The 27,987-nt window shown below is 46.7% G+C and overlaps 1 protein-coding gene across 49 annotated transcripts in view; it reads right to left on the bottom strand.

The window, feature by feature from the left end:
* Zfat (zinc finger and AT-hook domain containing) overlaps window positions 1-27,987 on the bottom strand; it is a 346,969-nt gene that overhangs the window by 253,107 nt on the left and 65,875 nt on the right. For 30 of the 49 annotated variants that reach the window (XR_015440115.1, XM_087183897.1, XM_087183866.1 and 27 more), the window contains 3 exons: window positions 15,161-15,271; window positions 14,085-14,217; window positions 2,704-5,853 (listed from right to left, as the gene is read on the bottom strand). Coding sequence is in view for 41 of the 49 variants with exons in the window: in XM_087183897.1 (XP_087040023.1) it covers window positions 2,704-2,722 (19 nt within the window). In the remaining 8 variants the exon portion in view is untranslated. Of the gene's footprint in view, window positions 1-2,703; window positions 5,854-14,084; window positions 14,218-15,160; window positions 15,272-16,689; window positions 16,924-24,603; window positions 24,835-27,987 lie in introns of all 49 variants that reach the window. The other 19 variants (XM_087184047.1, XM_087183932.1, XM_087183967.1 and 16 more) reach the window with 6 other exon arrangements.

Here is a 27,987-nt window from a genome sequence, read left to right as displayed (position 1 = left end):
AGCCAGACTTAACTACATAGGTGAGACCATGTCTCAAAAAACAGAAGTAACAAATTCAAATCTGCAATAGGTGTTTAAAATGTCTATTTTGCTTCACTCACAAATTACTTTTTCCTCTCTTAAAAACTTAATCAAATTCTATCCCACCTTTCCATCTACAAGCAGCAAGCAGATGACAGGGCACTGAACTGCACACTGAGAGACTGGGGCAGGTAAGAAAGGGACAAACATCCCGCATATGAAAGCAGCCTTCTGGGTGAGGGGCGGGACCAGGTCTCCATTCCAGATGGAGCCCAGGCCTGAGGACCTGCCATCCTGAGTCAGCAGTCCGGTGAGGAGCAGATCTCTGCACCCTGAGCTGTTTCCTGCCCGCCCTGCGCCAGGGGGATTTTAGATGGTGAAAGTTTAACGGGTAAACAGCTGAGGAGAGGAAAACTTAACCCCGGGCAAAATCCTTGTACTTAATTAAATCCACCCATCTTGGTGCAGAGGTTTTCAGAGGCAGCAGGCATGAAACTATAAAAGGATATGCAATTAGGGAGAGTCTTTTTAATACATCTAATTCTGACTACCCCTGCCCTAGGCAGCAACTTAATTCCACTTAAGAATAGCTAGCTTGGAAAAGTCATTATGTAAATTAGAAGGGGGAAAGGGAGCAGGCAAATGACGACAAGCCACAAGCCACCTGGAAGTAGGGATTGGGCAGCAGCTCTCTGACAGGGGTGACCATCACCGCTAGTGACACCACCCCCAACAGCTGTACCTTACAGGTCTCTGCCCTCCCTTCCCACCCTGTGCTGCCTCTCCCAAGCCACCCTGACAATCCCAACAGGATAGTCTTTACAGAAACTAACTGGCCAGGAGTTGACAAGAATACATTTTCCAAATGATCTTTTCCCATTTGTTACTGCTGGAAATTGAAGCATACGGCCAGGGTTCTTTTTAAAGACTAAGATAAATGCTAGAAGAGGACAGGTAGCAGGTCATTCTGAGAATAAGAATGGAGGCACCAAATTGAGAAGTCCTTTTCCCCCAGTACTGGGTACTGAACCCTAAACCTTTGCACTGAGCTATATCCCCAGCCTTTTTCTTTTTTTTGAGACAGTCACCAAGTTGCCCAGTCTGGCCTCTTATCTTGCAATCCTCCTACCTTAGCCTCCCAGAGAGCTAAGACAGCAGGCATGTGCCCCTAGGCCCCGCTGAGAAGCCATTACTGAAAGAAATCATGCCCTGTGTACTCAGGCCTCCTGACCCAGCACTCGGGCCCTGCGCCCCTCGTTCTTTCCACTACCCTAACTTGCACACTGGTGCACTTGGGATACTATGGACAGGACAGAAGGAAGGCTCACCCTGCTCTCTATTCCTGCCAGGCCAGAAAGGGTCAGGAAAGGTGTCCCGGGACACAGTAGTGGAACCTCTCTCTACCCTGCAGCGTGGAGACCCTCAGTGCTTCAACGGATGGACAGCAATGGTTTGAAGAAGCTGGAGAGGATGAGCACTGAAGACACGAATTTTGTTCCCAAAAGCGCCGACAAGGAAACCTGTCTGAAAGGGGCAGAGGTGACCATGGGTGCGTTCACTTTCCTTAGACGAACCACACTGAACCCCCACGGTGGGCCAGGCACAGTTCCAGAGGACGGAGGTACAAACCAGGCAGTTTGGATTTTGCTCCAAGTCGGGAAAAGCTTATTTTTAACTCATTTATTCCGAAGATTGCAATTTTTAAAAATTTTTGCATGAAATTCGTATATCTTACCTAGAAAGATTCAAGGAACAAGAATTTGAAGAGAAAAATGTTTATTATGTTCCACTGTCACCTGCGGTTCCAAAACTGGAACCCTCGACATTAGACTATTAAAGTTTCGGCTCTGCTGCGTGGACTGTTAAGAATGTGATCGCTCTAAACTGTCACTCTTCAGTAAGTGACCCACAATTAAGAGCTGCCTGGAATGCTGGACAGCGAAATGCGTTAATTTAGCGTCCAAGCGTGGCAACTAGAGTTGATTACAGATGCAAGACCCCAAGCTCAAGCTACTAGACAGGCACCAGGTGTTAAGGGGAAGGTGTGTCACTGTTAGTCCATCCACTGGGGAAGCTGCTTCCGGCCTGAGAGCCCAGAAGGCTGCCTGGAGGAGGAAGCACGTGGGTGCAACTCAGTGGATAAATGACAACTCGCCGAAGCCTGTCACAGGGTTACCCAAGGCTGCACTAATCCCTCCCACTTGTGGTTCCCTCTATAAGACACAAGGAAACTTCCTTCACCACCCCGACCCTTCAGAACATCTTCACCAAGTACTAGGTTGTACAATGAGAAAAGCTGCCCACTTCACAGAGGAGGAACCTGACGCCAGGCACGGCCAGCCCAAGGATGCGCGACCTAAGAGCCGGCAGCACCAGGATTCGAACCTCCCGCCCGGAGGGACGCCAGCGCGTAGCCGCTGTCGCCGGAGCGCGCGGGGACGCCGCCCGTTGCCCTGGAAACGGCTGGACGCTCTCTATCCCAACAGCTCCCTCCTCCTTTCTTTGCTCCCCTCCCTTATCCGGCGGCGGGATATGCCGGCGCTACGAAGTGCTGTCGCCCGACCGTGGATCCCTCCGCCGCCCGCGGCCTGCGCGGCTCCCGGCTCCGCGCTCAGAACGGCTTCCGCGCCACGCCGCGCCCCACCCCCACCCGTCCGCGCCCCAACCCCCAGCTCCGCTCACCTGCCGGCCGCGTCTCCATGGCAACGCCCACACCGCGGAAGAAAAAAAGCCTCGGGCGCTTCCGGGCCCCCTGCTGTGCCAGCCGAGAAGGCGGGGCGGCCCCCTAAGGCTTCGCTTTTTATTTTTATTTTTTTAAGGAAAGACCCGGCGAGGTTATGGCGAATCTGCGGCATCCAACATGGCGGATGGAGTCTTCGCCCTCCTCCCCACGGGGCTCTGACGCCTGCGTATCGACGTCGGGGGGGGGGTCGTCCCCCAGCGCCGAGGCCGCCACTGCGCATGCTCGCTTCCGGGGCTCTCGCTCTGCCTCCGGATCCGAAGTTCCGCGGTTCCGCGTTTTGAGCCACGCCCGGGACGCGCCTGGGAGTCTTCCGGGTTGTCCCTGGCACCTGCCGGCCCGCCTCGGAACTGCTGGACGCGGGGCCGCCGGGCTGACGAGGAAAGAGCCTTGGGCTTTGAGTCCCAGGACTGTTTCGCTAAAGTTGGCAGCGGGTTGACTTGTCTTGCTCTCGGGTTACTGATTTGCCGCGGGGGTGGTTAAGCGTGCGCCCCCCGGACAAGTTGCGGTGTTTCGGCGCAGAGCCCCTCTGTCCGGCGGGGCCTTAGTTGCTGCAGATCGTATTGGACAGCTTGGAGTGCACGTGACGAAGTGGCCCCCTTCTCCTTTGGCCTCTTTCTTTTCGTCTTGCAGAAAGTCTCAGTGGAGTGTGAGCGCGCCCTGCTTTTGCGGGCTGCCAGGCGGGGCTGAAATTTAATGACCTTTTTTTGCTTTTTGATGTTAAGGTGGTTAGCCTCTAACTCACTGAGTTTCTGGTTCAGATAACATCTCCAGGGGTCCCTCCGCAGCTAAAGTAATCCTTTTTCCAAGTAGTATCAACTCCTGTCTGACATTAATTTATCCTGATCGCTTACCTCTGTATGTCTCGGTCACCCCTTTTGCCTCAGAAACTAGAGCTGAGCCTGACAGTTAAAGAATAAACTTCTGTTGATAACAAATGTTTTTTTATGATAACAATAGGAAGTCATCTTTTTAAAAAACTTATTTGCATTTTTAAAAATGATTCACTTTGAAATGGTATACATAATATGGGGGCATGACAAAAATACTAAAGGCAGACTTCAAGTGGCTGAAGGTTGAAACACACTGATCTGTTTTTATGGTTCTTCTGAAACGTTAAGTCTTTGCCTGTTCTAAGGCTTTTCCTGGAATAACCACCCACATCCCACTCCCAGTTGCTGCCCCACTTGAAACTTTCAAGTGCCCTGAGGCTCAGGCCTGTCTCCTGCCGCTCCAGGTCTTCCTGGCCTTGCTCCCATCCCCATGTCCCGGAGCACTTATCTGCTCTCTGCTAGACCACAGTCCTTACAGGTCTTCCTTAGCTTTGTTTCTCAGTGCCTATTGCTTAGTAACATTGAGTGGATACATTTGATTCCATTGTCACTTATTTTTTAGTCGTAAAATGCCCCTGGCCAATGAGCTTTAGGAGGACTCATCCGGTTTCTCAGGATCCATAATCCTGTTCTTAGGAAATAAGGAGTCATTACAAGACCTTGGATTTGTGAGATTATTAAACGTACGTTCAAAGGTCTCTTTTACCCTTCGTTTCATACAACACGGAAGGTTAAATTGGACAGATGAGAAAAAGCAATATTCAGAGAGGTTGCATGGCTGTCTGATACCAAACAGCAAGACACCAAAGAGTAGCACTCACCTCTCTGTCCTCGTGTTTTCCCCTTTTACCACATCACTTTCTAAAGCATCCCCAGAGTACCGGTACACCAAGCCTTTTAGGGAGCCAGTCCAGCGCGATCAAAGTTATGGCTATGCTCCCACCACATCCTACACCAAAAGATAAATGAGGGAGGGGGAGGAGCCTGCACACCAGAATCTTTAATTTGGAAATGAGCTGCTCACAAAGCTGCATTGATGAGCTTTTCCTTTTAGAACTATAAATATTTACAGTAATGACGATTTTGCCATGCATTGATTTCTGTCAGGAAATTGGAGTTGTTCTGGGTTGCTGACAATATTGGTTTTGTGCTGGGTTCCCTTTCTTAGAGCAGCATGTTATTTATTGATTAGCAGACGCATTGATTGCTCTTGGATGTTGTGACGAAAATGAATGTTGGAAATGAAGCAATTTAAAATTTCTCTCAAAAGCCAATTACTTGAGAATCTTAAAGCCAGATTAGAAGGAGGAATTGTAGACTGTGAGTGATGGCTGATTATGTGGGTAGCTATGGTTTTCTCTATTACTCCTGTGGCCTCTCCTTCCTTCTGTCCACTCCTTTTTCAGAGTTGCTGTGTACTGTTACTACTGGAAACTGTCTTAGCTGCAAGCAGCCGGAGATGACCAAGAGCAGGTGTCTTTCTGGGGGAGCCCAGACTTGCAAATGGAGGGAGGTCCTCGCAGGCTCACCCATCTACTGGCTTTGTGACTTGGACATTTTCAGTCAGCACTTTTCTTCTTTCCATCTGTCAGTAGTGTTTAAAAATGTCTTCAAGTAATGAACAAGTATTAGTGGGATTAAATGTAAATCACTCCAAGTCACATGATCAATGGCATCCTGCTTTATGATCAGCTTCCCAGTTGTCCCACTGAAGTTAGTCAGCTTTGCAAAGCTAGCACACGAATGAACTTGCATCAGTCACTTTATGGACATGGTATGACAGTTATATAAGAAATATAGTTAATTTGCATAATAGAATGTACTTGTGTCAGTAATTGTATCATTATATAAATAGCTATATAAGTGCATTTACATGAAAACAATAAAATATAATCTACATAATTTTATAAGATGTTATCTTGAAAGCTGAAAAGTTAAACTGCATGGCCCTTCCAATTACACTGAAATGCTAATGATGCATCATAAAGTTCATCATAAACGGCAGCACAGTGTCATGTGCCTAGACTTAATGTTCATGGGTGTGAGAACTGTAAGGACTTGCTCCCGAGTCCTGTTGGCAGAGGGGTTGAGTTTGGCCAGAGGGGAATCCCAAACAACAAACACCTGCTGCCATTTCAGTCACCATGAAGGATTCTGTGTTCTAGCTAAAAAGCCATCAGTCCATGGCCCAGAGACTATGATTTTAATGCCCCTGAGAAGGAAGTAATCTTTCTCCTTGTGGGTCCAATAAGTGCAGTCCTGGAAAAGTACAAAAATAAGTTTTACAGAGATAAATTGGTCAGATCAATACTAATGCTGCTTACAAACAGGCTTAAGTATGGGTAAAGTAAAAACTTACCTATGAAGGTGTTTGAAGCATTTAGGAAAAGTTACATTACACCCTGTTGTATCAAAACAGGGTGATATGTGTAAATATTTAAGATTTGTAATGTTTTAATTTTTGACTCATCAGTTGTGTTTAAATAGTTTAGGGGAAATGTGACCAGATTTATAACTATAACAAAATAGTTTTTAAGAGTAACTAGGTCATGAAAAAAAAAAAAAAGACAGAAGGTGGTCCTAGATCCCAGCAAGGAAGAAAAACAGAAGACCTCCCTGAGCCTACAGAGGAGAAGGTCCATGGCTGGGACCCAATAAACAGTGAAGGAAGGGGAAATGGATAGAAGGGGGGACTGACTTGGGGGTGAACCCAGTAAATGAGGAAAGGAGAAATGCATGATTAAACATTTACATTGCAGTTATTTATAAATAGCACTGTAATATCAGGCTAGAGAAAAAAACATGTGAACAAAGTATGGTCCTCTAGTGTCCGTGACTGTTGAGCTGGTAGATGGCCAGTTCTCCTCTATGGAATTTCAGTGCAGCTGTTGGAGAAATGGAGGTCAACACGGGTGGAAGTGTGGGGTTTGGTCCAAGCTACATCACAGAGGGTAGACAGCAGGCTGCAGAGCAGCATGTGGAGCACGCCACAATTTGAGAACGTTTTTTATAGCAACTATGTGAACATGATTATAGATGCATAGAGAAACTCTGAAAATAGGGACAGAAACTTATTAGAGAGGACAGCTTTTGGACAATGTCTGGGCTGGAGATCTGCTTCTCAGAAGACTTGATTTTCCCTGATCATCCATTGGAAATATTTGAATGTTTTTCTAAATGCATATACTGCCTTTTCAGGGAAGAAGAGAGGGGATGTCTAGGCCATGTCTGGGTTCTGGTCCTGGTTCTCTTGCCCAGTAGCTACTGGACTTTTGACAGGTCACCTGTTTGCACTGTGCTTTCCACCCCTGGACATGAAGATGTTGCAATAATAATTCAGAAAGTATAGCCGAATGTTGGTGGTGCATTTGAATCCAAAGTTGCTCATGACAGGCAATGGCAAGAATGAGGGAGAGCACACCAGACAGCATTCTGATCGGGGCTACTACCAAACAGCTGTATAACTTCAAAGTGATTCTGGATTTCCTCCTCTGTAAAATGCCAGTGGTGGGGCAGCAGAGAAGATGCCAGATGCTTCCTAAGGTTCATTTGAGATAAAAGGCAAAGTGACAAAAAAGCATGATTATAAAATTGATTGGAAGCTTCTCAGCGCCAGAACAGGGCATAATAAAGCCCCCAAGGGAGTTTGCAACAACCACTGCTTCCAGCGGCAAGAAACCTTTGGAGAGGGCTGGCACTTTGTGCTGGGACTCATCTGGGGACAGAGGAGAGCAGGAAATTGTAGGAAGAACCATTTTTTCATGGTGTCTTCATCCAAATCAACTAAGTCCTGAAGCCAGGCAAACATTCATTGCTTCAACTGTTGTCAAGACCATTGGAAGGGAAAGGCATTGAAGCAGCCTGCACACGTGGGCCCCAGTGAACCAGGACTCCCTGTGACCATGCTCTAGGGCAGTCCTTTCTGATATGAACTCTGGGATTGGCCATGTGACTTGCTTTGACCACTGGAACACAAACAAGCATGGCACAACCAGGCTCCTGGTGAGTCCTGACAGCCTGGGGCTTGTCCACATGGGATCCTCTCGAAGCCTCCTGCCTCTGAGGATGCTCGTGCCAAACTCCAGAGGAGAAGAGGCCGTGCAAGGGTCAGGTAATGCTCCTGGGATTTCGTGGCCTAGCTGTTCCCCAGCCAATGCAGCCTCATAGGTGACCCCAGCTACTTTGGGTGGTACAGAGGGACACAGCTTAGCTGATAAACTTGTTCACTGAAGTCACTGGGTATATGTGTGGTTTGTTGGGCAGCAATAAATAGCTTTGCCTTGTGAAAGCCAGAATTTCAGTTTCAGGGATGCCCTGTGTCATTTTCAGGGGACAGTGCAGTTTGCTTCTCCAGAAGCAAGAAGAGAAATAGAATGGATGGACCCTTGGGTGGACTCCAAGCTGTCCTTCAACCAAGAACATTTACTGAAGGAAAAATGAGAAACTTGGCTGAGAACTTGAGAGTAGTTAGAATTTGGGTCAGAGTGGGCAGGCCAAGGGCCCCTCTCAAAGAAGGAAGCAGCAGAAGCAAACAGTGCCCAGAAGGTCGGTCTGACTGCCAGCAAAGCCAGGCAGGAGACTCTGATATTGGCAGCCAGCAAGCAAGGATTTTCTACAAGAATCCCAAAGTCAAGCTCTCTGTTCTGTTTCATTTACCTATGCAACTCTCAGACCACATGCACCATTTGGAGCCCTGAAAATATGACCACATGCTGTATTTGCTGTGGAAGCAAACCTTCTCCCAGCTGCCAGCGTGCTGGGAATGAAATGGAATGAGATACTCAGTGATGACGTCATGGGCCCAGGCGCCTGGACTTTCCCAGTCCCTGCATCACACACCACCTCCACCCTTCCTGTGCATGAATGAGAAGCCTCCTCCTAAACATGAGGGAACAGAGTACAAGAGAGGGTAAGTGACTTTTTGGAAGTCCTGCAGACGATAGTAAATTTCTGCTGCCTGCTCTGCTACCCACTTGCCTAGGGATACATGGCATTTTCTAGCCATGTGCTAGTGGAAGGGATAGAAAGGTGGAGAGGAGAGGAGCAGTCCTGAGCATGTTTTGTGGGAAGGTGACGAGACAGAGCAGCAGGACAGAGGCCTAACATGAAAAGGTGATGCCAGACCAGCGGCCTGGCCCATGGCTTTGCTGTGAGATGGCACATTCCACTCACTCTGCTGGCCTTTGTTCAGCCCCTGGCCCAAGGATTGTGCTGAACATGGGTCAGGAGGCTGTGAGCATCTCAGGCCCATGAGAAGTGGTTGACTGGTTTTCCTCCAACAGTGAACTCAAGTTCAAGTGCCATGCTGGGGCCACCAGCCTTCTGCCCAGCCTCCATCACTGAGGCTGGAGGGAGAGGAAGGAAGAAACCTCTTGTCTTAACAGAATTCTCATACATGCCATTCCCACCAAGGAGCTCACAGGTTGGTGAAAGAGGCAGACATAGGATGGAAAAAATGAATGTTCTGATCCACTTGGTTATTTATAGTATGCACACATGCTTCATCCCAAATCAGACAAGCTGCCTTTCACCTGATGTCTCAGCATTTTTCAAAAATGCCAGGCCTTGACACCACTCTCTGTGCATGCGTCTAGAACATTTTTCTACCTGCTGGACTCCTTTACAGCCTTCAAAGCCCAAACCAGATGCTCCACGCTCTTGAAGCCCTCACCTCCCAGGTAGTTCAGTGACTTCCTCTCCCCACCCCTTTCCTTCATTCCTGCATACTGCACAATACCTGCAACATGTCTGTCTTTCCTGTGCACCAGCAGCAAAGACCAACTTGATTCTCTACGCTCTCTTCCCGATGATCTGAGCCCACGTGACTGAAGAAGTTGGTAAAGAACTGACGAGTTAGTGTAAGGATGAAACATGTTACGGAGTACCACACAGCAGGAGTCCACTCTGAAAAGGGTTGGCTGGCTCGCTCATTCCTTCAGCATCTGTGCAGTGCCTACCAAGGGCCAGCAACACACAAGTGTCACCACAGCATCTGTCCTCCTGCTTTCCACAGCCCAAAAGAGGGAACAGTGCCCAACAGGATGAGTGGGAAACCATCCACAGTGCACAGGTGAGATGAGCAAGGGGCACCCGGGGCCGAAGAGTTGGGCAGGACAGCTCCATGAGACTCAGGGGTCGGGGGAGTCCAGCAGGCAGAGGAGCAGCCTGGACAAAGGCATAAAGGTAGTGGCAGCACGCCAGGCACACGAGGGAGGCGAGAGTATAAACACCTGAGCCCGCACTGTTGCATCCAAAGCAGACACTCTGCGGCCAACACCATTCAAGTGGCTGTTGTGAGTTGTCACCTCCAGCCCGCAGCCAGGGGCAGTGATGTCTTCCATATCATCTCTGTCACCTGGCCAGTCCTCTCCTGACCCACAGCTTACACTGTTGAGACAGCTGCTCGGATCATGAGACACACACAACTGGCCCAAAAGACGAACACATTGGGCACATGCCACTCAGCAAGTGCAGAGACCCACTGCTCACTTCACAGGTGGTGGGGGGGGCCACTGGCTTAAGACTGTACAGCAAGATGAGTAACCACAGCAGCCAGGCGCTTGAGGAAACAAGGCCTCAGAGGACACCATCCCTGACCACGCGGGCCTTACAACCCATGTCCCCCAAATCCATGTGCGGAAGCCCGAAACCCCCGCACTTCAGAATGGACCTAAATTAGGAGAAAATGCTGTAAAGTGTTAATATAGGTAAAATGAGGCCATGTATGTGGACCCTGATCAAAGATGAGTGTCATTCTTTCTTCTGCTTTTGTTTTACTGTTTTGGTTTTGAGACAGGGTCTCATGTGCAGTTCAGACTGGGCTCGAACTCACGCCAGGCAGACCTCCTGCCACAGGATCCCAAGTGCTGGGATTACAGGTACGCACCATGTGCTAGGTTGACTGTTTTTTAAGAAGAGGAGATCAGGGCTGTTAGGAAAAAAAGAAGAAACAGAGGTATGCTCAACAAACCGGAGAGGGGCTGCTCTGGCACTAGAGAGCAGACCAGCTGCCTTTCTTCGTGCAGGCTATGGGGTCTGTGTAGGGTCATGGGGAGGGGGTGGGCAGAGAGAGGAGCTGTGGCTCCCTGCCAAAAACAAGCTTCAGAGAGCAAGCAGTGATGGCTGCCCAAGGACACAGCTTGGGGAAGTTCGGGGAGCAGCGGCTGCTCAGTAGCAGAGCTGACAGTGTTAGGAGTCCACAGGCAGCCGTGCTGGGAGGGACGGTTTAGGGGGTCTCTGATCAGGATGGTAGTGGTCAGATCCCTTCAAGAACACAGACAGCACTGTGCTCTCCCTTCCCCACTGAGCGCCTAGGACCTGCCTTTGTCACACTGCGGGCCTCAGTGGTAAAAGTCCCCAGTGGGCAGTAGATGGCACCTCAACTGGGCCACCTAAGAAGAGGCCCTCTTTGTCTTTGTCTTGGTTGTTATATTTGCTTTTAAGAAAGCGATTCTTATCCATGGGTTTAAGGAAATCAAAGGGAAACAGTGCATTACTCAGTGCCCTCCTCCCACCCCAGGTCTGCAAGAGCAATGCTGGCAGTTATAACATCCGGGGCCAGAACAGGATAGCACTTGCAGAAAGAAGGCCATCTTCAGGAAGACGCACTACTGACCCTTTGTAACCCATCAGAAAAGGAGCTTGCGGGATGCATGCCAGGACTTTGCTCTCTTCCCAGTCTCCCTTGGCCAAGCCTAGACTGAAGACAGCCCTTGGCTGCACCTTCACTGTCTTGGGAGGGAGGGACGTGACCAGGGGGCTGCACCCTGGGGATCAGGCATCTTCCTTACCTAATGCACAAGGAGCAGCCCCAATGAAGATTTCAACCTGTTTGTTATAGAAGTAGCCAGCCAAAGCCTCAGCAGAAGCAATTTACAAAGTTGCTACAGTACCTGGCTAGGACAGAAATGCTGCCCTCACTGAGAGAAAATGGGCAGCCTTGAAAAGTGGCCATGAAAATCTCAGTCATCAACAGTTGTTTAAAAATGGAGTCTCACCTAAAAGATGTGACCGATCCTGTTGTTCGTCATGCTGTACCAAGCTATCCAAGTAGACAGAAACCTGCAAGGCTAGCTTTACACATTTACCATCTGACTTTGTTCACTGCCATTGGTCAGAGTCAGGGTGGCCTTTGGGGGTTTTGGGTGCAAAACCTTCTGCTGGTTTTTCAGTGAATATGTTCAGGCTGCCATCTCCAAAACATTTGTGTGTCCTGTATCTTTGGCTACCACAGCCCTTTCTGCCCCTAGGGGTGGTGACAGCTGAAGACACCTGGGTAAGAATCTTGAGAATGCACACTCTCAAGTGAGCTCCAAACCCAGTCAAAGGAAAGCAGAAAGATGGACAATAACCAGAGGGGCCATTTATCAACAGGTACAGCGTAGCCACTGGCTCCTGGGGAACAATTCCCCTGCCATGTCCAGGGTCAGCCCTTTAATTTCAAGATCTGAGGTAGGAGGTCCTGTGGGTCTGGTGCCAGTAGGGACACAGCACTGGGGCTCTGAGCGCTTGCTGTTTATTAAAACATACCAGTCTGTATGGGTTGAATGGCAGGAAAACCAACCAATCCTAGCTGGCCCTGGTCTTCCTTGTTTTAGCACTGGTCATCCCTTGTCCCAGAAATCTTAGTCCCACATGAGGGTTCGTTTTGATTTTTTTTTTTTTTTTTTTTTTTGAGAAAGGGTCTTGCTATGTAGTTTAGGCTGGCCTTGAACTCGCAGAAGTCCTCCTGCCTCAGCCCACTGTACTAGCCATGGTGTCTGCTGGTCAGGTCACCCAGCACAGGCCTGAGGTCCTCACAGAGACGCTGTCTGTGCTGAGGCAGAAACAGGATCATGGGGCCCTGCAGGAATTCAAGCCACACTTCCCAGCCTCCTCCCTTTGCTGGCTGGTGCCCACAGAGTCCTCAGCATCCTGGCTCCTTGGCCCACACTGGACACCACCTCAACCCTGTTCCAATCACTGCTATACAGGGTCCTTAAAGGACTTCCGTGCTCCGTAGATGGAGAACAGTCACTTATTTATTCCCTCCCCAGTTCCTCTTTGCCTGGCTAACATTTCTCCGTGCTCAGGTCTCTCTTTGAAAGTCACCTGTTCAGTCAGACCAGGTGAGCTGAAGCTAGTTTCCCGAGTGTTTGCTGGGCTCACTCTACAGCCTGTCTCACATACTGTAGTCAGCTTGCTTAAAGAAAACGGAAACTGAAAACTCCCTCAGGGCACAAGTTCAAGTGCCTGGCAGAGAGTGGGCCTTTCATTAATTCTGAAAGCAGCAAAAGACTGAACAGTAGTTAAAACAGTGGGGCAAGCTGTAAGCCCTTTTGGAGATGCTAAGTAAGCCATGGATAGCTGTCACCTTGGTGTGTGTCCCTGTGTCCTGGGTAGACGAGAAAGCTCTGCCTACATCTGTCCACTTGGTGCTGAGCTGTGGGGAGAGAGGCAGGCTCTTTCTGGGGCAGAGGAGAGGGCTCAGTTACTACTCTGTTCCATCGCCTCCCTCTGCCCTCTCTCTCCTCTGACCACCCAGAGTCTCCCTTACCTCCTCCAATAGGAGTGTCCTTGTTTGGGACCTCCACAGACTCTGAAGTATAAAACCAAATTTAAAAATACTACAAATACAAAATTCTAAAGTACTGCTTATTTTACAAGTTCTAAAACACAAGTCAAGTGAATTTTATAACTCCACAGTGCAGTTTTGTTGGTTATTGTTTTTAGAACTAACACAAGTAGAAACAAAAGCTATCCATCAACATTAGGGATCAGCAATGTTTTTTTTCTGTAATGAGCCGCAAAAGTAAACCTCCTCAGTGTTGCAGGCCACAGGGTGTCTGCTGAAAGTGTGCCCTCTCCCCTGTGGGAGCAGCCGGAGGTAACATGAGTGAATGGATGTGGCTGTGTTCCAACAAAACTTTATTTACAAAAAAAAGGTAGCAAGTAGAATTTGGCCCTGGGCTCTATAGTTTGCCAACTCAGATCTACTTCACAGTAAGTTCATTACCAAAAATACGGTTTTGTTTTTTTAGGACTATGGGCCAGGAAAATGGGGTGGCTGAGCTCTGGTACTGAGCAGATATGGAACCAGGTATGGTAATGTGTCCTGAGCAGGGAATAGCTCAAATTACCTCATCTGTGTAGATTATTTGTGGTGCAATTCTACTAAATTTTTAAGATTCCAGTACTAAAGTTTGTTTAATTATAAAATGTTTTTCCTAAGCCCAAGCCAAAGCCAGCTTGACCCTTCACAGTTGACTGGTCAGCCATGGGCAGCCTTCCACAGTCATGGGTAAGAAGAGCAGGGTGTGGAGCGCTCTGCTGGCAGTCCCTGCCAGGTCGCACACACTAGGATAGCAAAGCCTCAAACGGAGTTGGGCAGAACAGGGATGAGCCAGCAGACAGAGCAAGAGGCACGCAAACTCTTCCTGAAAGTCTGTGTGGTCCCGCTTTGTGCCCCTTAGACATGTAATAAATCACAAAGGCATGTGAAACAGACTCACCAGGAATCTAGCAGCAGGCTTAGCTCTTCCAGTTGGACTGGCAGCAAAATCCCCTGCTTTAAGTCCAGAGTGTCACTCAGAGGGTATGAAGATGTCTGCAGGCTTCACTCCCATTGTGCCAGAGCAGGTGACCCTGCAGAAGATGCACACCAATGCCAATATGTTGAGCCATTCCTTCTGCTAGGGAAAAATTAGCCAGTGACCTAATAAAAGGTTTCATAGCTTATAACAGCACCCTGAAGTTTGCATTCCCAAGCAAGTCTTTCAAATATTAAAATTTTAGGGACTATAGTAAAATCAACCCTGCCTCCATGCACATCAGGGTACCAGTGATGAAATATTTTAAAGTAACTTATACATAATATGACATACCTCTCTTCTCTTATTGAATTTATGATTTTTAAAATTCCATTTTTACAGTTATTCTGGATTTTTAAAAAATAGTAACTGAAATAAAATTTGTAGCTTTATTTTCAGTTTTGAAATTGTGGCAATACATTATACAGTTATTATCATATCAAAAGTTTGAAACAATCCTTAAATATTCTTCTTAGGAGAACTGCACTATATGAAAACACATCTATTCCGGTAAATATTTTCATCCCAACTGATCCTGATTATCTGTAATTCACAGACATGTCCAATCTAAACACAGGAGACTAGCTGATTTCATAAAATTTTTCCACGATGAAAATTCAGGACATGGGCTTAAGCAAAATGTAGAGCATGAGAAAAATTCCAGAAAGGAAAAGAAGACTTTGCCATATTTCAAAACTTGTTTGCAATGTGCATTTAATAGTTCTGGTGAAGGATTTGTGTGCGTCAGCTCACAAAGTGGTAGATGGACAACTTGTTTTTACCAAATGCAACAGACAAGATCACAACATTACTTTATGTTGATAGCAGCATTTATGTGGTGTTAATAGCAGTCTGAAAAAGAGGTGCAACATTAGCCTTTGCTGTATACATTCTGCCTAACATTCAGTGGCATGGAACAATGGCCATTATTATTGTAGCTTCCTGGGGTGAAGATGGGAGTCAGCTGGTCTAGGCTGGGCTCAGCCAAGTTTACTCACGTGGGACAGGTTGAGTGGGGACTCTGCTCTAGACTGCTTGTCTGGGGAAATTCTGCTTCATGTGGCTTCCATCTTCCTGCTGGGGGAGCGAGTTAGCCTCAGCATATCCTTCTGTTGGAGACAGCAGAAGCAAACAAGTGCAAATAGAAACACCCACTGTTTTTTTGAGCCTTTTGTCTTGGCCAAAGCAACTTACATGGCCAAACTCAAAATAAAGAGGCAGGAAATTTACTCTGCTTTTTTTCAAGGGAGAAGTCACAAAGGAAGTGCTGTAGGGTAGGGTGAAGAGCTGGGACCTGCTATGGTTTAGATCTAACATGGCCCCAAAGCCTCATGTGTTTGGAAGGTGATTGGATTATGTGGGCTGTATAGCGAGCAGCCTTGCTGTTGTGTAGTGAGGTCTAGTCCGAGGAGACAGGCCATTGGGGGCCTAGCCTGGAATGGTGGATCTCCCTCCCCAGCAACTCCCTTTCTGCTCTGCTTCCTGGCTGCCATGAGATGAGTGGTTTTCCTCCACCAAGCCCTTCTGTTCACAGTGGCTTTTTTTCCATATGAAGGCTGTGTGACCTTGGATGAGTTACCCATCGGGGGTGAAGATCTGACCCTCTTGAGCTGCCTGGCATCCCTTCCTCCTCCTAATGTCAGCACTTTGCTTTCAGGAAACCTCCCTGCCCTCATGGAATGATGTTTACATCCCCACTGGTGACAGTTAATAAGCTCAGTGGGCTTGAGACACTTGCTCCCAGCCCCTCTGTAAAGTTGGGTGAGGGCTAGTCGAGCTCCCCCTGGGATTTCCTCCAGCTCACCACTCCCTCACAGAGTTATTCTGTCCTGCAAGCAAAAGTGCAGAAGGCAAAGCTCCCTGGTATTACCCTGCTCTCAGGTCACCATTACAAGAAGGGATTTGAAGGCTAAGTGAGGTGCCTAAGGATACACCCTGGCTCTGCCCTTACAAGTGGTGCCCTGGGCAAATTCTCAAATGTTCTGCACCTCAGTTTTCCCAGTTATAAAACAAGGATGATGGTAAAAAAAAAAAAAAAAAAAAAAAACAAGGATGATGGTATCCACCACATGGGCTTGTGGTGAGGCATAAATGAATTAATATGTGAGTGCTGCACTGTCTTATAAAATAGTCAAAGCCATGTTCCTATTAGACTCTATGGAATTAACATCTCACAAACCTAATTAGTATCTTCCCTTTTCTCCACCCCACTTTTGCCTTTTGACAGTGTTTGGATCAGTTAAATGAGCCCCATCTGTGCCAAAGTTAAGTATCAGAAGGGCCTGCCACCCGGGTTTGGTGGCCTGGCCTCTGCTTTTACAACCTACTTACACTCATGTCAGGAGAAAAGGAGGCACAGAAGTCTGGGCTGGATATTATTTGCTACAAATGAGGTCTGCCCTGAGACTGTTCAGGGTGAAACCAGCATTGTCCCCAGCTCCAAAGGGACCAAAGCCCTGGGCCAAAGTCTCCCAGCCACAGGGTGAAGGCAAAGCCCACTCCTCCCTTGCCCCAGTTAGCCAGTTACCCGCAGCCTCCAGTGTTCACTGGCCTGGACATTTCCCATGACTCGTGCCTTTTGAAGATGCATCTGGCACAATTACAACTTCCCATGGATGCTACAAGGTCCTCCAGGCGCTTGATCCACTCTGCCCCTCCTCCTTCCTGCCTAAACCATCCTGGTAGCAGGAGAGGCCTCTATCAGTATAATCATCTTGAGCTCTCTGTGCTGCTCCTCTCACTGCTTCCATACTCAGGAACTCTGGGACAAAGAAGTAGAGGATGAATGAGTACCTCTACCCTTTATTGTCAGCAGCTGCCTAGGGGAGGTTAATAGGAATGTGTAGGGAAGGAGGAATCTGTCCCAGAATCCCCACAGTAACATTTAGCACGGGCCAGGGATTTAGCTCAGTGGTTCTGCCGCCTGCCTCACAAGTGCAAGGTCCTGAGTTTGATCCTGGGTACAAGAAAGAAAAAATAATACAGGAGAACATTTAGCACAGAGTGTTGGAGTTAAAAATGTCTCTAAAATTTTTAAATTGAACCATCTTATTTTACAGATGGGGACCTGAAGCCCAAAGAGGCTACACGTGATCATTAGGCCACCAGGTGATAAAGGCGTGCAAATCCATGTCTTCTGAAAAATGTTAAAGAAACTAGGAATAAGCTAGGCATGGTGGCACATGCCTGTGATCCCAGCACTCTGGAAGGCTGACTGAGGCGGGAGGGTCACAAGTTCAAGCCAGCTTAGGCAACTTAGTGATTTAGGGAGACCCTGTCTCAAACTTTCAAAATACTTTGAAAAGGGCTGGGAAAATAGTTCAGTGTGAAAGCCCTGTGTTCAGTCCCCAGTAACACAGACACACACACACACACGCACCAGAAATATTTGGTTTTTTTCCTGGAGAAGATGGTATTCAGAGGGAATGTGAGCATTGATTTTTAAATATCTAAAGGGCTACTATAGAAAAGAGCTCTCTAAGAGATCAGAAGGGTACAAAAATGAAGTGGTTGCCCGTGGAAGTGCTCTGTCACTGGAGGGATCGAAGCACAAATGCACAAACAGAAATATCTTATAGAGAAAAACGGAACATCAAAATGAGGACAGGGCATCAAAAGTCAGACAATGCCCAGTGGCAAAGGAACATGGGAGCAGGTGGAGCTGTCAGACACCTGCTTGGGGGAGGGGTAACAGCACAGCCGCTGTGGAAAACCAGCCGTTTTCAAGAAGCTTAAACTTGCTCTTCCCGATGTTCTCGCAATCCCACTTTTAGGAATAGACTGAAATGCACAAGAGTGTTTCGCCAAAGACATACTTGAGACGTTCGCAGCAGATTACACAGAACAACCCCAAAGTGAAATCTCCCCAATTGCTCACCAAGAGGAGAGCAAATAAATAAATGTCACTGTCATCACAATTGGAATACTACACAGGAGTAGGAAGACTTTTTCTGTGAAGAGCCAGATAGTATTTTTAGCCGTACAGACCATATGGTTTCTACCTCAACCACTCAATTCTTCCAGTGTAGGCAAAAGCAGCCACAGACATAGACATAAACAGAAATAAATGGGAATGACTGTTTAAATTTTTTTTTTTTACAAAAACAGATGGAGTGCACAGTGTATTCAGTTTTTGAAAATTCATTAAGGTACATGGTTATGATATGTATGCTTTCTGAGTGCATATAAAGAGACACAATTCTTTAAGAAGGTCTTCCATTCAGTGCAAAAATAAATAGGAGCCATGAATATATTGGCCTGTGAGCTCGTGATGTAATGACTAGACCAAGCTCAAAGACAAGAGCAAAGCTGGTACCGAAACCCAGGCTCCCAGCTCCCAGGAAGGAAGGGGAATTCCTACCTAGAGAGCATTTCTTGGGTGCAGGGCACTCACAACTCCCTCCTTGTCATAACCCTCAGAGCACGAATGATCACACACATATTTTGTAGACGAAAGCACTGGTCTGGATAGCCTTGATCGTCGGGTAAGAAGCTGAAGCACCAACACCACTAGAGCCCAGACCCCATGTTCTTAAGGTGCCTGCACAGGTTTCTGATGTAAACATAGCATTTCTCTTTCTTTCTTTCTTTTCTTTCTCTCTCTCTCCTTCTCCCCCCCCACCCGCCCTTTCTCTCTTTCTTTCTGTCTTTCTTGTACTGGAGATTGAACCCAGGGAGTGATGAGCTACATCCCCAGACATTTTTATTCTTTTTATTTTGGAACAGAGTCTTGATAAGTTGCCCGGGCTGGCCTTGAACTTGCCATCCTCCTGTCTCAGCCTCCCAGAGAGCTGAGATTATAGTCATCCACCACCATGCCCAGCTGCATGGATTTTTTTACACACTGCATGTGTATAAACTATAACCCCCATTCTAAGAAATACTACCTAGGTTTGCTGGCATGCAAGGATCGTACTGTGGCTTTTCTCTCAGAAGCAAGCATAGGCTGAGGGGCTGGATAAAAGAGAGGAAGAGTGAGAACAGACATCATGCATGTGATGCCTCCTCCAGCCAGGGAGAGGGTGGGAGGGAAACACACTCAGGGGGAAGAAGGTGGCCCTATGGGCCAGTCCAGGGGGGAGCCGGAAGCACATCCCTTCTGTCTCTGTCACCTGCTCCTGCTCCCAAAACTGGTTGTAAAAAGCAAGAAAAACGTACCTCCTCATCCTGTTAAAAGAGTGGTGGTGTATTGGGTAAAGTTCTGCTTTCTGGTATTTTGAGACAGTTTTGATTAGTTCTCAATGGTTAAAAACTCAGAAGAGTTATACAGTGTGATCAAACTATGTGGTGAAATTTAAATTTTTTGAAATTACAGTGAAAGCCACATTGCCATTGATTGCCTTCAAAATACTCTTTACTTTGAACACATGTATCTCAGCATCCTCGCCAGTTTCTGAAGCACTTCTGGAAGTTCTCTTTTGTGTCTTTAAGAGATAGGATAAATAAAGTGAATGCTGTTATTAAGTGCTATCCAACAGAAAGGCAGATTCATAAAAACACTGTGATGTGTTCTCAATCCACCTTCTTCACTGGATCTTGCTCCATGCGACTTCTAGTTCTTCTTAAAGTCAAAATGACCATGAAAGATAAATGTTTGAATGGATTCTGGACACTGAGGTAGCCAGGACACTGTAACTAAAGACATTCATGAAAGGACTTCCACAACTGCTCCGGAAAGTGGCAAAAACGATGGGATTCGTGTGTTTGAAGCTAGAGGGATTACTTTGAGGGGGACTGATGGCAATGTGTCTTTCACTGTAATAAATTATTGTATTTAAACACACACCTTGTAGTTGCTCAGTGGTGGAAGTGGCGCTGTCTGTTGATTGTCCCTCTGAAGTTCTCTCTATAGACGCCTCAGTGTTGCACTTGTGTCAAATCCCCGCTCACTCACACTTCCAGTGCAGCCAATGGTGATTCCTGTCCCAGGGCACCTCCTTCCCTTCTGTCCAGGACTGCCTGGTTTACTGGACAAACTGTCCTCCTGCCACACTTCTTCCTCAAAGGTCCCTCACTTCACAGGTATGAGCATGAGGTTTAATTAAGAGAAAACACAAATACAGAGCCCTAACAGACATTAGGTACTAATGCGGGTGCACTTGGAGGATGAAGTCCTCCACAGACGCCTTAAACTTTCAGAATGATCGCCCTTGTCACAGAGTGGGGAAGGCCCCTCTGCTTCAGGACACCACCAGGGCATTTTCCATGAAACCGCTCTTGGTGTTCAGCTTCCAGGCTGAGAGCATCGTGGTCTGCAGCAACATCGGCCCTGCTCTGCTCCTATCACTTCAGGCTCCTGTTAATCAAGCTGATCCCACCACATCAGATTGCTCCCTCCTCCTACTTCAGGCTGCTCCAGAACTATTGTACCAGTCTTTATTTTTAGGAAGAAGATTTATTTAAGAAATTTTTTCTGAATCTTGGTGCCTCCCTGTCATACTGGTCTGTTTCTTTTAGCAGGTTGACCATGTGTCATACAGTCATGAGCACCTCACAAAGGTTTGTAAAACAAGTATGTGCCAGACACCATGCAGGGAGCTAGCCCTCATCTGGGTGGAGAACAGGATGTGTGGGACAGACAGGGCAGTAAGCACAGTAGGGCAGAGGTGGGCATGGTGCTTGATCTGCACAAAAGGGAACAGCAAAACTCAGCCCAGAATTAGGGCTGGCAGCTCAGAGAAGCTGAAGCCTGAGCCCCGTCCTACAGATCAAGTAGGTCCTTACCTGAAGGAGCAGGGTATCCCCTACAGAGGACATAGCATGGGCAGAACATCATGTGTCCAGGGAAAGGCTAGTGGCTGTGGGTGCAGGCATGCAGCTATTGCCTGGTCAGAGAGATGGCTTCTAACTGGGAAGGAGTGAGCTTGCGTGGCAGTAGGGGTGGGAGAGGGCAGCCATAACCCAATCCTCTTATCAGATCAGCCAGCTCTGTCCTGTCTCTACCTCCACGTCTCTCTGCTTGGACCTCCATTTGATCAGCAGCTCAGCAGCCAGGGACAGTGAACCACACCTGCTGCTTATTCTGTCCTTGGCGTGTGCTGGCAGCATTGAGGTCATGTGAGTGCAAGTGTCTGCTTGTCACCTGTTCCTACCCGATGACTGATTAGGGAAGGCTGTATGATGTGTGAGCCCTCAAATAGTGTCATCGTGAGCTGGGCTTTTTTGATCTTCCTGTGACAGGACTGGAAAGATTTTTAGAGCAGCATTCTGTTTGTTTTTTAATCTAGATCCATGCCTTTGGGGGATACATGAACATTCTAAGATTGTAAACAAGGTTTTGTTGATGTGGGTATTCTTCCTAGGGAACGTCTCCCAAGCTTTCATCAGAGACTTCAAGGGTTGTGCGACCCTTTACCTTGGAGCGATCTCCAAACAAGCCCTCCGGGGAGACCTCTTCCGCATAAAGGATGAAGGCCAGCACTTGAAATAGAGGCAGCCACATCTGACCCATGTCCAGCCACATGAAGATACACTTTACAAAACTACTTTCTACAACTAGAAATGGAACAAAAGTTGTGATTTTAAACAGAACTGGACTAGGCAGTTTTTCCATTATAATAGTCATTCTCATTAGCTTCTTTGTAAGCATTTGCATGTATGTTTTTATATTTTATTCCCTTTTGACTTATCAATGTGTTTCTTATACTTGACTCTGAAAGTGAAATGCTTAGGAGCTAGTGTAATGAGAGGGTCTTGTTTGTTATAAAATGAAATCAATAAATCACTATGAAGCTTCTGATAGATTATATGTGTATAATGAGCTTGTACTTCACTACAATTTTATTATGGCATTCTTGTAAAGTAAAGCTGCTACCAGAATCTCAAGAAGTTAGAACATATTTTTCACTAAGTCAGGATCTTTAAAAAGTAAAAATAATAAAATCACATCTAATGCTATTGAATATACCACCTATAAATCCATCACTAATAATGTACTTTATATCCACCCCAGGAAGCAGGACATTGGCTCCAAAGAGCTGAGCAGGCAAGCTTAAGGCCCAACCACCTGTCCTAGAAAGAAAATGAGACCCCAAGCACCACTAAAAGACACTGAGGAGAAGGAAGCAAGGCTCAGTGGATCCCAGATCCTGGAACTGAAATCCATTAACAGGGTGAAGGGCAGTGGCTAAGGAGCCCGGCCACAGGCCCTGGTTACTGAAACGGAGCATCGTAGGGAGGGAGAGGAAGGGAGTGACGAGGGGTGAGGAAGCGAGTGACGAGGGGTGAGGAGGGAGAAGAAATAAACATGTCCACACCTTATTATATATGGTCTCTCTCTTCTCACAGAGCCACCAGCATCCACTCATCAAGACTCCACCCTGATGACCTGACCTAATGATCTGAAGCCCCCACCATAGTCAAACTCAGTTTCCACACTCTTAGTACATCACAAGGAAGATAAAATTTCAACACATGAACCCTTGGGGGACATACTTCAACCACAGCAGACACACAGTGAAAAGCAGACACGGTCTGAGTGGACTACACTGGAGACAGAGTTGAGCAGAGGCTTCTAGTGCCCCACACTCCCAGCTCCAGACATCTGCATGTCCTCACCTGGGTGCTTGAGCTGGCCCCTGGAGCCCACCTTGCCCTACAGGCTGGAAGTGAGGAGGCACTGTTGTCCTCCTGAGCAGATGCCAAGCTACGAATGAGTGTGGTGCATCAGCGCCCAGCTTCTCCAGGCCATGAGTGGGTTAACTCGGAGGTGAGGTTCACCCTGTTTCTCAGGATACCTTCCAAATCCCTGCCCTGATCTGTTACCAATACTTTCTAGGATTAGTTCTCAATAAATTCCTAGCATTCAGATCCTTCCTTGTCTTGGGGAAATGCCCTGTAAGGCTGCCAGCACCCAATCCCCCAAGGAAGAATGAGTGAGACAGAATATCTGGAGAAGTGGCCCCTGAACTGAGCACTTGAGTGCCTGACACTCTGATGGATACGTGAAAGGAATCAGAACTCCCATCATCACTAGAAGAGGGATGAACCACGATGCTCAGAGCATGGTCTTAGAACGAGCGAGTGCAGGTCCCTGAACAATTTGTTACAGGTCCACTGACAGAAAGGTCAGTAAGCATTAGTCTACCACAGATTAGAAATTAAACAAAACAAACACAGCTTTAATACAGATGATTGGGACACATTAGTGTGGGACACCTAGTTCCCTTCCTAACCACGTGGTGGTTTCTGTTTGTTGTGTCCAAAAGCTAATAAGTGGAGCTTTGTCCCCTGCTTTTTCCAGGATAGGTCAACGGAGCAGAAAAACAAAGCATCAGGGCCACTCACGTGGAATTTAGCCTCAGGCTTCCGGAAGTATGGAATGTTCTTGCTTTTAGAAGGATCCCTAGTTCCCCAGCTTCACAAGAACGCAGAGTTCATGTGCTTGCCCCTCCCGAGGGCCAAGAAGCTACATCAGTGCTGCCTACTAATTACCCTCAGTACAGCCAACCACCAAGCTCCTGGAGGCTAATTAATAAAACAACATCCAGTAACAAATAACATCAGATGAAAGGGGCTAAGGTATTTTAGTCCAACTTGTTAACATGACTTTGAATACATTTCTAAGAATAGGCTGGAGGGCCAGGGATTTAGCTCAATGGTTCCATCGCCTGCCCCACAAGCTCAAGGTCCTGAGTTCAACCCCCTGTACCAAAAAAAAAAAAAAAAAAAAGTCTGGAAAGTTATTAAACTGGATGTGCAAACTTTCTCCCTCTATGAAACCCCACTTGGCCTGGGACCTTACAAATGGCCAGTGCTCAAGAAAGTTGTGACGTGAATAAATGAAAAATGCATTATGCTGTATGTTTGCAACCCAGAGCCTCTCCATTTGAAATGGCCCATTTGACCATTTCTCATCAGAATTCACACATGCTCAAGTTCTCATCACAAAGTTCAACCCCAACTTCTTCTCTTTCTTCCTATCTTCTTCCCACCCTCCATAGAGAACGTTCCTCAAAGAACAACTGGCTACCCTTACTTCATCACATAATTTACCACTTCAGATCCCCCACTCTGACCTCTGCCCCGGTCCTCCTCTGAAAGTGCTCTGGCCAAGGTCGCCTGGCATCTTCTCATCCAATCAATCAATCTGAGCACTTCTCAGACCTTGTCCTGCACTTGCTTCCCTGCCAGGTGCAGTATCTCCTGGTAACCCTGTAGCCTTAACTCTGCTTCTCAGCTCCCGTGGCAGCACAGAACTCTCTTCCCTTCTACCCCCTCATGGCTCCATCTTGGTTGGCTTTACCAGTCTGCTCTTTTCTGGATGAAATAAAGGTATTTCTTAAGGTTCGATCCTAAATCTCATCTCAACACACACACTGTTCCCAAGGTGATGGAAACATTTACTGTGGATTCAATCTATCATATGCATTAGCTAGGGTTCTCCAGTGGAGCAGAATCAACAGATTGATTATAACAGAAGGGATGCATTACATTGTCTTACAATATCAGGGCTGCATAGTTCCACAATGGCCAGCTGCAAGGTGGAGAGCCTGGGAAACTGGTAGTTCTCAGTCCAAGAAGGAAGCCTCAGAACAAGCGGCCAGTGATGCAGCCCCAGTCCGAGGCTGAAGGCCTGGAAGTCCCCTGGAGAGTCACCGGTACAAGTCCACATGCAAGGCTGAAGGACCTGGAGTCTGCTTTCCACAGGCGGCAGCAGAAGCAAAAAATGTACCTGCCCAAGAAAGATCAATGTGCACATGCCCACATATTTTCCCCTCCTCCTGTCTCCATTCTACTCAGCCCCCTCGCCTAGTGATTGGTGCCACCCATGTTCAGGACAGGTCTGTTCTCTGATTTATATGCCAATCTCGGGATACACTCACAGACACACTCACAACTATGCCATGCCAAGATTCTAGGCATTCCTCAATCCAAACAAGTTGAACAGCAAAATTAATTATCACACCATTTATATGTCAGTAGGAAAATCTCTTGTACTTCATATCTCCTCCTTCAGGGAGGACTCGGTCACTTTTAAAGGCTCACCTGATTTGCACAGGCCCATCAGGATAATTTCCATTTAACTCAAAGCCAACTGATGGGGGACCTAAATTACATTTGTAAAATCTCTTCATCCTTTTACCAAATCATAGAGATGATACCCACCATATTCAGTCCTGCTCACATTCCAGGGAAGGAAATGATACAGAGCTTCTATACTGGAGGCTAAGAATCCTGGAATTCTGCTTCCCATATTTTCCTGTTTCAACTCCCTGTGACATGAACTGTCATGCAGTGTCCTGGTGCCACCTGCCCTACTCTTGATGTCTGCTGGTGGGACTTTATCATAGCTAAAACAGTCTCACACACTACACCTATGAATACAGAAAGGTTCTGCCCTGAGTCTACGACTGAGGAATGTCCAGGTAAGGAGAGGGGGCAGGTAGGGTAAGAGTTGGGTTTGAACTTATTATTTTCTCCATAACAGAAAAGGGAGAAAAAGGAAGTGTTAAGGTTTAGATTTAAAATGTCTCTGAAAAGTTTCATGTGTGTGTGGGTGATTGTATTGTGGGGGTGCCATACTCATCAGTTCATCCATTGATGGGTTCAGTACCTGAATGTGCTGTTAGGAGGTGGGGCCTGGTTGGACATGGGTCAACCAGGACATGGGGGTGACCTGGTAAAGTATATTTTTGTCTCAGGCTCCTCCTCTGTCTCTGTTTCCTGGTCCATCAGATAGTGAGTAGCTTTCCTCCAACATGTCCTTCCATTTCTGCCTTGGAACTGGAAGACCATGAACTGAACCCACAGAAACTCTTGAGCCAAAAATAAACATCTCCTCCTTTAAGTTGAAGATGTTGGATGTTTTGTTCCAGCGACAAGAACACTGACTAATATAGGCAGCAATGAGGAAACTAAGCCACAACTTTATTTTTCCTAATTAGACTACCAGACTACCGAAAGTATAACATTTACCTCAATTTTCATAGGAACATTCAACATAGGCAAATGTGATTTCTAGACAAAGGAGAATTTACCAGGAATTAGAAGCTGAGCTTCCCATCCTTTCTGCCTTGCAGGTTTAGGATCCAAGGCCCCACTGAAGGGATTTCTCTGTGGGTTACCAATAATAACTTTCCTTTAATCATTCAAAAAAATCCTGTCATGAGTATATTACCATTATTATGCACATTTTATAAATAAGGAAATGCTCAGTGAGGCTAAGTAACTTGCCTAGCACAGAGCTATCTCCTATAGAAAAGGAAGACTGGATGCAGACCTGTTGGCTCCAAGGCCGTTGCTGGCGACCACTTATGAGGTATCCTCTCACAGACCTCAGCCCCTGCAAGTGTGCTCTTTTTTCTCCATTGGAATCTTTTGCCTAATACATTACTTCATGAGCCCCTACAAGATTGTATTGGCTGTGACTGTAAAGATTCTCTTACCTTGAAATCTACCAGTCTATGAATTTCATCTTATTCTGCTTCTTGAAGCATACTGGAAAAGTGATCAAGCAGCCAATCAATGAAAAGAAGCATTCTGAGAGCCATTCTAATACATAACAGCAGCTCTCACATTCCCTCTAAGGCTGCATCTTCCCACGTCATCTCATCATCTCCTTTCCACATTGTTCATGATCCTACTTGGCCTCTGGCTAATCTTTATCATTTTTCTCTCAAAATGAGAAACCAGAAATTGAAGAGTGGTCTGCTGTGTGTAACAGGTGCAGATCAGCACAGTAAGTAGAGTGAGGTGGCTATTTTATTTTTATTTTTATTTTTTTGGTACCGGGGATAGAACTTGGGTCCTTGCGCTTGCGCAGCAGGCGGCAAAACCACTGAGCTAAATCCCCGGCCCGGTGGCTACTTTATTTACACTAGGCACCTAAAATCACATTAGCTATTTAAAGGCCACATCATATTGTTGCCTCATATTTATATTGTACATGGCTAAAACTTTAAGTCTTTCTCATTAAACAGATATGAGGCCAGAGCCTCTTGAGAATCCTGAATATGCTGCTGAACTTTTTTTAATCACCTCTTTTTCATCTTTTTTTCAGCTCTTACTTGGAATATGTTGACTCTGCCTGAGTCTAAGACAGCAATGTGATGCTGTATCAATTCTTCAGCTCTCAATAGCTGTACAGTTGGTATTTTTTCTATCCCTGGACAGACTGAGAATAGAGTTCTTTGCGATTGATTTAACATGTTCAAGGGCCGGGAATTTAGCTCAGTGGTTTCTTCGCCTGCTGCGCAAGCACAACATATTCAATATGATAGCCATTTTAAAAAATCAATCCCTCAATTTACCTAGCATTTGGTCTTCTGAAAATGGAGATATGTCTATGACATCTGCTTTATTCATGACTCTAGCAATTCTCTTAAAGTGGAAATGAAGTTAATGATAAATAATATTTTACTACAAAAGCCATCTCAATTCTTAGTCATTACTAATGACCACAAACCATCTTCTAAATGACACAGCCTAATGTTTTGACAGAGATTGATGCTTGTCTTGCCCTGTTTTGTGTTGCAATAACAAAATGACTGAGACTAGTTTCTCACAAGGAAAAGACGTTTATTAGCTCACAGTCCCAGAAGCACTTCTGGAAGTCCAAGACATGTCAGCAGTATCTGGTGAGGGCCTCAGGGTGGAAGCATCACATGACAAGAGTGCTTCTGAGAGTGAAAGCAAGAGGAGCTGAGAAATCTGAACTTGCTTTATGACAGAAACATAAGGTACTTGTGTGGTGTCCCTAATAATCTGCTTCTTGGCCTGAGAGGATGTTCTATGCGTGGTTGTTATGGCTTGTGTCTAGATGTCCCCCCTAAAGCTTCTTGCGAATGAAGTGGAGGTTTTTCAGAGGTGGCTGGATCTAGAATGT

This window comes from Heterocephalus glaber, unplaced genomic scaffold (assembly GCF_053883595.1).
Source record: "Heterocephalus glaber isolate CG9 unplaced genomic scaffold, H.glaber_assembly_v1.0 deba00000281, whole genome shotgun sequence".
Taxonomy (NCBI): domain Eukaryota; kingdom Metazoa; phylum Chordata; class Mammalia; order Rodentia; family Bathyergidae; genus Heterocephalus; species Heterocephalus glaber.
This window is presented reverse-complemented; position numbering and strand designations above follow the sequence as displayed.